This window comes from Cyprinus carpio, chromosome B2, assembly GCF_018340385.1.
Source record: "Cyprinus carpio isolate SPL01 chromosome B2, ASM1834038v1, whole genome shotgun sequence".
Taxonomy (NCBI): Eukaryota; Metazoa; Chordata; class Actinopteri; order Cypriniformes; family Cyprinidae; genus Cyprinus; species Cyprinus carpio.
This window is the reverse complement of record NC_056598.1, coordinates 6,876,785-6,887,725: the sequence shown is the minus strand read 5'-3', so window position 1 is coordinate 6,887,725 and position 10,941 is coordinate 6,876,785. Positions and strand designations below refer to the sequence as shown.

General features: G+C 37.9%; 1 protein-coding gene across 9 annotated transcripts in view; it reads left to right on the top strand.

The window, feature by feature from the left end:
- Window positions 1-2,748: 2,748 nt before the first annotated feature.
- rc3h1b (ring finger and CCCH-type domains 1b) overlaps window positions 2,749-10,941 on the top strand; it is a 24,667-nt gene continuing 16,474 nt past the window's right edge. For 6 of the 9 annotated variants that reach the window (XR_006153964.1, XM_042717902.1, XM_042717899.1 and 3 more), the window contains exons 1-7: window positions 2,749-3,017; window positions 4,770-5,209; window positions 7,593-7,713; window positions 8,481-8,720; window positions 8,828-9,003; window positions 9,199-9,399; window positions 9,495-9,627. Coding sequence is in view for 8 of the 9 variants with exons in the window: in XM_042717902.1 (XP_042573836.1) it covers window positions 4,979-5,209; window positions 7,593-7,713; window positions 8,481-8,720; window positions 8,828-9,003; window positions 9,199-9,399; window positions 9,495-9,627 (1,102 nt within the window). In the remaining variant the exon portion in view is untranslated. Of the gene's footprint in view, window positions 3,022-4,769; window positions 5,210-7,592; window positions 7,714-8,480; window positions 8,721-8,827; window positions 9,004-9,198; window positions 9,400-9,494; window positions 9,628-10,941 lie in introns of all 9 variants that reach the window. The other 3 variants (XM_042717898.1, XM_042717897.1, XM_042717901.1) reach the window with 3 other exon arrangements.

Genomic DNA, 10,941 nt, shown 5'->3' with positions numbered 1-10,941 from the left:
GAGATAGGTTCCAGCACTTCTGTATTGCCAGCACTTGGCTTATTGCTCTGCTCAGTGTATTCTTTTTGACAAGTAGACAACGCTTCATCGTCTTGGTTTTTCTTCACTGATTCTTCTGCTGAACCCTCGGGTAATAGATTTTCTCTCTCCGTCCCCTTTAACTTTCTCTGGGACACTGCTTTGACTTTAGATTGCAGGGCAGAAACTGCTGAACCCGGGGCAGGGGAGCAAGAGGGGAGAGATGCTTTGGATTTTAATATATTGGCGGAGGTTCCACTTTGAGGATCATCTGGTAGCTCAGCACTTCGGTCTGCCAGACTTCCTAGTGGTTGTGTCTCAGAGAGATCCTCTGTCTCTTCATCCATTTTGCACACTTTAAAGAGAGAAAAAAAAATGCCAGACACAAATTTAAACCAGACGAAGAGGAAGGTTTTGCAGATCCGCTGTTTATGGATTCCATGTTAGTATATTAAATATTCTTGAATCCCTCTTATGCACAACAAACTATGTAAGAGTTTGCATAATACCAATACTTTCACAGTGTTAGATTATCCATAAAAAGAGATCTAAAATGAAGATAAGTTCATGACAAGGTCACACTGTTGAAGCAGATGAAAAATATATCACATTGGATGCATAGTGAATTGACTGTTACAAAACTGACTTATCAGTCCCTAATAGAAAACTGATCTCAAAATTTACTGACACAGGTTTCTGAACTGTAAGTGTAGACAGATCTACAGTTTGTATGTATTAGTACCTAAAATAAGTACCTTATAAGAAGTCAAATGTTGTATGCTTTCTGCATAGGTTTAGGTTAACCATGACAGAGATTATATAGAGAAGGATGCAGGTAAATAAGATTTATGAAATATTGTTTAAAATAAATATTTGTTGTGATACAAACTGTGATGGAGAATTTATAATTATAACACACACACACACATCAACATCAATGTCATTACATTATCATGACATAATATTGGCCTAATACATGATATAATATTATATACTGATATCTTACCTTACTTTCACTGATGGTCTATTCCAGTCTGTTACATTTCACAGGTTCAGTTGAATAAATCGCACTGACCCAACATGCAGAATCATTCCTGTCTCTCTTTGCCCAGTAATACTTCAATGGCCGAAACCAACAACAAATGCTACCCGTTGATATGAGGAATTACTCCCATGATGCTCCTCTTCGTTGAGCTGTCACCAGCACCTATCACTGCGCATCCACTGGTGGTAGATTCCATCTCTAACCTATGAGCGCTCGCTCAATATTCATGATTGGTCTGTTAATCCCCACAGAAATCAGACGGATTAGACAAAAACGGAAAATAAATGCGTACTTTAATTCCTTTGATGTCAACTGCAGCATTTCATTGCATAAGTTGGTACAATTCACAGAAATGTTATTTAAAAAGTGCACCCATATGTTAAGGTCATGTGTGATAGATCCAGTATTTTGAGAGATGCTAGTGATTGCAGTTGTATAAAAAGATCATCTGCCTGGGAAACATTTTCCAGTATTGACAAATACAAAAAACAAAAATACTATGTCCTAGATGATTGTTTTATGATCATGATATTCACAAGACTGTATTATATTTTAATGTCTGTAACACAGAGATACAAACTCACTCCCTATGTGCACTCACACTTATGCCATTTGCATACAATTCTGCATATGCCTTCCAAAACAATGATCTGTCAAATTGAAAGTAGTATTCACTGCACCATATTTCAAGCTTCAATATTTAGTATTTAAATTAAAATGTAATAATATTATTTTAAAAAGCACAATACATGTTAGACAATTAGACCAGTACTTAATATTTTGTAATGTAAACTAGATACAGGCCTATATTTAGGTAAAAATAATGGCATTTTATACATAAAATATTTTTCAAATTTGTTAGATTCCAATATTAATGTTAACAATTAATATTATAAATTCCAAAAATTCTTAATGTGTTTCTGTATGTTTCTGTTTGGTTTATTATTTTTCACGTTCATTTACATTTTTGTGCTTATTTTTGTACTGAAATTTGACTTGGTGTGAAAAATAATTATACTGTTTCACAATGAATCTGTTATATGAGTTGTTGTTGAGCAAATGTTTCATACTGGAAGCCCATTTATGCTATATTAGAAAAAAATATATATACAAAATCATAATTATGACATTAAAGTAGATGATGACATCAAAAGTCAGAATTAAAAAGTAAAAAGTTGATACTTTTTAAGTCATAATTATGACTGATAATTTTGACTTTTAACTTATAATTTATTTTTTCATCTCATAAAGACTTAATATATCTCAATTTCATCTCTTTGTCATAATTGTGACTTTTTATGTCTTAACTTTTGTCTTTTTTATCTAATATGACCTTAAATGTCATCATTTTGCTTTTTTGTATTAATTATATTAAAATTCATTTTATAAATGACATTTATGTGCTTATTATGACTTTTTTTTATGTCATAATTTCCACTTTTTATTTAATACATTTGAGTTAGTATGTCATCATTTTGTCTTTTTATATAATAATCTTCACTTTTCATTTCATAAACATTACTTGTCATCATTTTTGTGTCATCTCACAACTGACGTTTCATGTCATAGTTTCCACTTATAATCTCAGAAATATGACTTACTACGTCAGAATTTCGACTTTTTGTATCATTCTTTTGACTGTGTGTCATAATTATGATGTTTAGTAAAGCACTGTTTTTGTGTGTGGCGCAAATGAGCTTCCACAGCTGCACGTGTTTTCGGCATGAGCCCGACTGCAGCACGCGGCTCCGCCAGAGGAGGCGCCTCGGTGCTCAACAGTTTCTTCTCTTCCTCGATCAGCTCGAGTGCAGCTGCTGGCTGCTGCTGGCAGTTTTACGCGAGGAACTCCCGAACTACTTCGGCAACCCGTTATAACGGTCGACATGGGGACCGAGGAAATAATCAAGCGTTTTCTTAAGAAAAGATGAAGATAGCCGATACACCGTAAGACTGAGTGAGTGAGTGTGCTTTTGTTATTTTGCGCCTGTGGCTTGCAGAGTAGCGCATTTTGCGTGCATTATGTCTTCGTTTCTGGGTGTGGACAGCACAAGGCTGCTAACGGCTAATCTGATAGCACGTTTGCAACATTTAGCCGCCCGGCTAGCCTTGTGTAGCTTTGGCTTGAGCTATTTTTTGTGTGTTTTCAATCAGGTTTGGGGCTCCCTTGTTGGTTAGTTCGTGCCATATGCAGATTTTGGCGTTGTCTTTGTCAGTAATTTGGATTTCAGCCGTGTATTCGATTGAAATAGCAATTCGGTAGCCAGTGCAGCTTATTAGCTTACGGAGCTGAACCGAACGCTGTTTACACGGGCCTCCGCTCACAAAAATAGCTATTTACAGTAATCCACGTGATTGTGTATTTGCATCTACTCTTACCACATGTCATGTTTCCGCTACAGTGTTTTGACAGTGGGGTGGATAATAATTCAGTGTTTTGGTCAGGTTCAGCGGTTGCCGTGTTACATAATCGAGGGATCTCTTGTGGTTTATCCTAAACAGATATCCCTTAAAACTTGCGCATTTCGCCTTTATCCTGTGATTTGCGCTCATTTCACCTCATGCATTAGGAAATGTGCAAAAAACACCTTTTGGAGTCAGTTAACTCCTTGTCTACACTCGCAATCCTTGTAAAAAACAACGAGTGTGTAACGTTATATGCTATTAGCGTATTCAGTCCAGATAGAGGCAGCAGCCAGAGAGCATTGTGTTAGCTCGATAGCTAATGGAGATGGACAGCGGAGAACAGTATTAAACTTAAGTTTAGCAGGCAAATGGTGTTAATTGTGCACGTTGCTATCAAACATAGACATACGAGAAAACGTAATGCTTATACATTCAAAATTGCTTGAATGATGTGAAGGTGCGTTTGTTTACAGACGAGTTATCTGTGGGTAACGTTAGCCTGTTTACTTGAGGCAAAACACCTCAGGTAACAATTTTAACTTATAAATACCATCATATTTTTTCTTAAATATGTACTAATTGGCATACATTACCAGAACTGAAAGTCTGGATAAAGCAAGGTTCAAAATTATTGTTTCGTTTTGTTTACAGAGTAAAAGGTTTTACATAGAGGATTTTGAATCTGTTTTTATCACTCCATAAATGATAAAATACTGTCATCTTCCGAGGAACAATCTTTTATAAATCAGGTAAATTATACTTGCATAAACTTCTTTTTGAAAATTTTTAGAATATAGACAGCAATGAAACTGAAGTTTGGAGTAAGTGCTGCTGAAGTGGAAATGTGTATTTTATTTGAAATCTACAGATGTGAATAGATCAAGTGTAAAGAAATAAAACATTTAATCTGTATTCTGGATGTTTTCTTTCCACTAATCTGAAAGAAGACATCTTATAGAAGCAAAGTCTTAAAATTGACCCTTGCATTAAAAACAAATAAACTACAATCAATCAGCTCAACACATTGCTTTTCAGAAATTAAGAAATGATTCTGCCTCAATAGGGCTTAAACAGTTTATTCTTATAATAAATGTTTAAACTGTAGTCTTTTTGTTCATTTTCTTGTTTGTTTGGGTAGCGACAGCTGCCAGACGTAGTTGATTGACAATGCGCCAGTTGGTTCCTGTATTTTACTGTGTAATTGTGTTGGTTAATAATGCGCATCATGTGAACCCACCTCTAAAGCATTTTCTAATTTCCATATTTGTCAGATTAATCATCAACTGCATCTCTTTTGTTCCAGGTTTCAGGTTTCACACCATGTGATGATCACCCGGGACGTGTGAACTTATTTAAGAACTCCTGTGTTCAGAAGATTTTCTGATTCCAGTGGAATCTTTCATTTTTTTTTTCCATCTATTATTCCCCTTTTGTTAAATGACACACCCAGTCGCGCGCACATCCAGGAGAAACCCCCCCACCCTTGTTTACATGTAGAACAACTTTGCTACGATGCCTGTACAAGCTCCACAATGGACAGAGTTTTTACTGTGCCCCATATGCACCCAGACGTTCGAGGAGACGGTGCGTCGGCCCATCAGTCTGGGTTGCGGCCACACCGTTTGCAAGATGTGCCTCAACAAACTGCACCGCAAGGCTTGTCCCTTTGACCAGACGGCCATCAATACTGACATCGAGCAGCTGCCCGTCAACTCAGCCCTTTTACAGCTGGTCGGGGGTCAGGTGAGGCATTTCACCTATGTTTACCGAGTAGCATAACTAGGGCTGTGATAGTAGTGATTTTTAAACCACCATGGTGGTAAAGGGCCAACCACTGGTGGTTTTGCAGGGTTTTGGTTTAGTTTTTGTCAGTTTAATCACCATTCTATAATAATGTTCTGCATTGAAGCACACATCACTCACTCATAGAGATCAGAGATCACACTGGCACACACAAAAACAGTTTTCACAAAAACATCAGGAGCACAGAAACATTTTGTCAACTCTACCGAAATGATTTTTTAAAAGTAAAATGGCTTTGATAGCATACAAAAAAGCTATAATGACGTATGTTTTTGAAGCAAATAAACTTGCAACTTCAGTATTATTAGAGGGAAACTTCACAGATGTAGGAAATTCACATGCAGTTTCTCTCTCTGACAAAAGGTATCCTTCCAGATTACTTCATCCCAGTGTCTGATTTAAAGCACACAGAATATTAGATCTAAAGACTCGATGCCAAAATACCATCACATGGTTTCTTGTCTCCATGGCGTTCATTTAGATTGTGTAACGCACATCTGTGAATTTTCTTATACATACAGTATTTTTTCTGCAAATTACATTGAAATTAAACAATATGTTATCCTTGAGCATGGTAAGCACAATTACACAAAATTCAGTGAGGTTTCAGCCAAACTATGCCAAATAAGTTTGTTTCCCAACAAAGAAAATGTATATAGCCAGTCTGCACTTTGCTGGGGAAAACAAGCAGTTCTCTATTTTTTATGGTTTCATATTTTTCTTGATATTCCAAAGCAACTGATGATGTTTAAAGTTTGGAAGAGAGATCTTATCTTTCACACAAGCAAGACATTTGATCTACAAACTAAATTAACAGCGTGTGTAATTTGCATTCTACAGATTAACTTAACATCCCTTGCCTAATGAATACCAACTATGTTAAAATCAAATATGAGGAGAGATAAAGGGTGCTTTCACACCTGTAGATCGATTGCTTCGTTCCGAGACAGGGATTCAAATTTTTACAATGTTGCTGTTTATTCTTGGTGTGGTTCGCTTTCACATGGCAAAGTTTCTAAACAGACCAAAATTGTTAATACAAGTCACGTGCGAGGAAACTGTCCTCTCATTGGTCAAAGTTCCAGGGTTTATTTTCTGGAATTCCACTCATAGCTGTCATACATCAGGGTGGAACCAGCTTTGATGGAACTACAACATATAGCTGTTGTTATATAAATTTATCATTTTGAGCAGGAGTCCAGGATTCATCACGAAAACTTGCTAAAATGCACCCACTACAAAGAGAAATAAGATGGCATTATAAAATGAAAAGGCGCGCTTTGATTTTGAATGGCGAAGAAGTGCTCACCCACAGACATTGTCTACTGTTTTTCACGGAGCTTACATAATTACCCGTTATACATTGTGATATAGCCTGGTCTTATATTTGGGTCAATACGGTATTAAATGCTTGTATACATTAAATAAATACAAAAAAGGACTAAAGCCCCTTTCACACTGCGATTCCAGAAAATACAGGGGTAATGTGTCCCGGCATTTGTTCACAGGTCGCTAGATTTTGCCCCTTTCACACTGCCAGTGATTTCCCGGAATATGTGCGTGCATTCACACACAACCTGTAAAGGTCTTGTAATGACATGTGACATCAGGGTGTGACGTGTAATGTACGAGTCGAAAACGCTAGGCACGTTAACTTTCACTTAAGCTGGTGAACGATCTCAGCTTCCGGGACCAATCTGCAGTGTGAAAGGGGCTTAAGGGTGAGATGTTAGTGATTGTTTTGGGAAGAGAAACGAGTGATTCCATGTGTCGTTCAGTTTTCCATTTGTGGGAAATCTGGTGACCAGATCACAAGACAGCGCCAACATAAATTCATGGGCTCACATACCCCTCGTTCAGCACAAATCCAAGTGTTTCCATATTTGGAATATTACTTTTACATTTAATCATTTAGCAGACGCTTTTATCCAAAGCGACTTACAAATGAGAACAATAGAAGCAACCAGACCAAAGAGAGAACAACAACAGTATACGTGCCATGACAAGTCTCAGTTAGTCTAGCACACAACTCATAGCAAGGTGTTTTTTTTTTTTTTTTTAAGAATAGGATGGACAAGAAAAGAAAATATTTAGTTGCTAAAGTGTTGTTTCTTTTGTAAAACAAACTTTGTACTTAAATTGTGTTTGGTTATTATCATTATTAATTTTTTTGCACACCACTGCCTGTGGTATCATGCCATTGTGGTGGTGCTCTACCGCTGCGGTAGTGCTGCTGTCTCCCTCAATAGCGCAGCCCTAAGCATAACCACAGTTTTTCAGATCTATCACGGTGTGCTTCATTTAATTTGTCTTTTTTTCTCAGGTGTCCAAACAGCAACCTGTGGCGCTCATTACATGTCCAGAGGACACCAAGCATTATGATGAGGCACGGCAGTGTGTTGAGGAGCTGGCCCTCTACCTCAAACCCCTCAGCAGTGCACGAGGTAACTGACATGCTCACATATGCTCTTATGCAGTTCAATGAATTTGATAAAAATTTCTAAATCAGAATTTTAATTTAGCCAAAAAAGAAAATCAAGTTTAATTAATAATCTGTTTGTTAATCAAATGTAAGGGTCAACATTCAAATAATAAATGTTGAGTTTTATACAATCGTTTAAATTTCATATTAGTCAATTTTGTATGAACTTTATAATGATATGATGTTTCTGCTCCAATTCATTGTGGAAATGTAACTATAATTAACATGTTTTCATGACATCCTTTAATAATGAAGATATCACTAGCAGGTTACGTGAAATTACATTGAATTTGTAATGTAGTGCATATATTTAGTGAAATGCTCCTCTCTAGAGTTATATTCTAGCAAACTAATGAGCTATAGATATTGAAATGCAGTGTTACATGACATCTCTTTCTGCTGTTGAAACACTGATTGAACAATTACATATGATATGATACATTTAAAATTTTGTTTCAGTTTAATGATGAAATTGAAATGCTGTATCTTACTCACAGTGTAGGAAAGAAATAGTTGCTGACAGTTAGAATGTCAACGGACAAGCACTAATTAAACATCACTGTTTCAGTCATTTTACCAGAAAAGTGATTTATATTATGATTTAAAAAATGCTGCCTCACAATTTTTTAAGATATCTTTAGAAAATAGCATGATGTTTTATTTCATGCCATATAAGCCAGTATAATGGGCATGGCCAAGTGATTGATGAATATTTTTGGCTGTGTCTAGGAGTGGGGTTGAGTAATGCTGCTCAAAGCATGCTGAGCCGTCCCATGCAGAGGAAGCTGGTGACTCTGGTGCACTGTCAGCTGGTGGAAGAGGAAGGACGGGTCAGGGCCATGCGGGCGGCCCGTTCTCTGGGCGAAAGGACTGTTACTGAGCTCATTTTGCAGCACCAAAACCCCCAGCAGCTCTCCTCCAACCTGTGGGCTGCAGTCAGAGCCAGAGGCTGCCAGTTCCTGGGCCCCGGTAAGATAATGCTTTAAATCAAGTCCACACCAACACGAATGGTCATCGCCAAAATTTGGTCTTGTGGAACTTCTGGTGTCTTATCTGTGACCCTTTTTTATCTACAGCCATGCAGGAGGAGGCACTAAAGCTGGTGTTGTTGGCCTTGGAAGACGGATCTGCTCTTTCCAGGAAGGTTTTGGTCCTCTTTGTGGTCCAGAGACTAGAACCAAGATTTCCTCAGGCCTCCAAAACCAGTATTGGACATGTAGTTCAGCTCCTCTACCGTGCCTCCTGCTTCAAGGTAGGTGCCTTTTATTGTGCACTTGATCTCATCTGATGAGTTTTTTTTTTTTTTTTGCAGTTATGTTTTCTAATTCGTATCCAGATCGGTTGGGAATATTTAGATTCTGATGTTCTTAATGTGCAAATGAACTTTTTCAGCACCTCGACAGCTTAGTTCTGAGGTTTCAGTTGAATCATCTCTTCTGTATCGTAGGTGACTAAGCGAGATGAGGATTCATCGCTCATGCAGTTGAAAGAGGAGTTCCGCACATATGAGGCACTTCGGAGGGAACACGACTCTCAGATTGTTCAAATCGCAATGGAGGGAGGCCTCCGCATCGCCCCCGATCAGTGGTCTTCTCTGCTGTATGGAGACCAGTCTCATAAGTCTCACATGCAGTCCATCATTGACAAGGTATAACAGCTATCTGTTTGCACTCTTTCAAATGCCAGAAGTAGCATTATGTTTCAGAATAATGAATCAAGGGAATATGACTGTTCGTCTTTCAGCTGCAGACCCCGGCGTCATTTGCTCAGAGTGTGCAGGAGCTGACCATCGCACTGCAGAGGACGGGTGACCCTGCCAATCTCAACCGGCTGAGACCTCACCTCGAATTGCTTGCTAACATTGACCCTAGTCCAGGTTTGTTAAGACAGACAAACCTAATATGATGACTGAGTAGGGCTGGGCGATAAATCGATTTTATCGATTAACTCGAATGTGTAGTTTACATCGATTTGTTTGAATGAAAATCGGTTTTCTTTTTAACATCCGCCGGCGCTCCACTCAGGGCTCCCGTAGTTCAGAATGGGCTCAAACGGCCAACCCCCCCCCCCCAACCGCGCGTAGAGACATGCTGCCAAGCAGAGCATGTGAGCGAAACAGAGTGGTGTGAAGCTCCGCTACGTTTCCCGCTGTATGGACGTGCGCTCAACACTGAGTCGCTCAGCCGCACCAAGCAAGCGCCCCGTTAATATTCCGCTCACCCTCGCCATAAACCAATTCCCACTCAGATCCCGCTCCGACATAAAATGTCTCTAGCAGGCCTAATGTTTACTGTTTGTACTGAAATTCTTGGATAATTGTCTAAAATTATGCATGCAGATAAATGGCAATTTTTCAAAACGAAATTCTTACATTCTTCTTAACAAAATGGAAATATAGACTAGAAAATATATTTACACTTGCTCTGTCCTACGTCCATGACACTGACTCACTGCGGAGTTGGCAGTTTTAATCTTAACAGCTCTTAACACCGAGTGTGCACATGGATGGTTAGATGCATGATGGGCCAGTATAATCTTTCCCAATTAAGGTAATACTGTTTTTTTTTTTTTTTTTTTTTTTTTTTTTTTTTTTTAAATCATCTTGTCTCAGTTACAGATTTGACTGGTAAATGATAAAGAATGATAGCCCCTTGGTAATTGCATTGCATTGCATATCAGGGATGACAGATTGATAAAAAGACATGCTATTTGTGACTAGATTTAGCTTTTGATACTTTGCGGTAAAAAGTGGCTCTCTGATTGACTCTGCCCTATCAGTGCGGCTCCCATGAAAAAATAAATAAATAGTAAAGACCTTGACAGTCTTACAGCCTGTATCCAGTATGATAAAAATGTTATGTTACATGTTAATTTTATGTAACGTTTTCAAGGTTTACAATGGCAGGACCTGCCATCTTGTCTTTTTGGCTTGTTGTTTCTGATTGCAATTTAACCTGAAGGGGGAATCCAGATCAAATCCCAGAAGGTAAAATCAAAACAAAATAAAGTTAAAACTTGTTTTGAACAATTTCTTTGTCATCTGAATATTGATTTTAAGTAGGGGGAAAAAAAAATCGATTTAAATCGTAAATCAGATTTTTTGTTAAAAAATCAGGGATTTTTTTATAAATCTTTGAATTAATACCCTATGACTGAGCATCTAGTGCTGGGCGATATATCTAACGATATG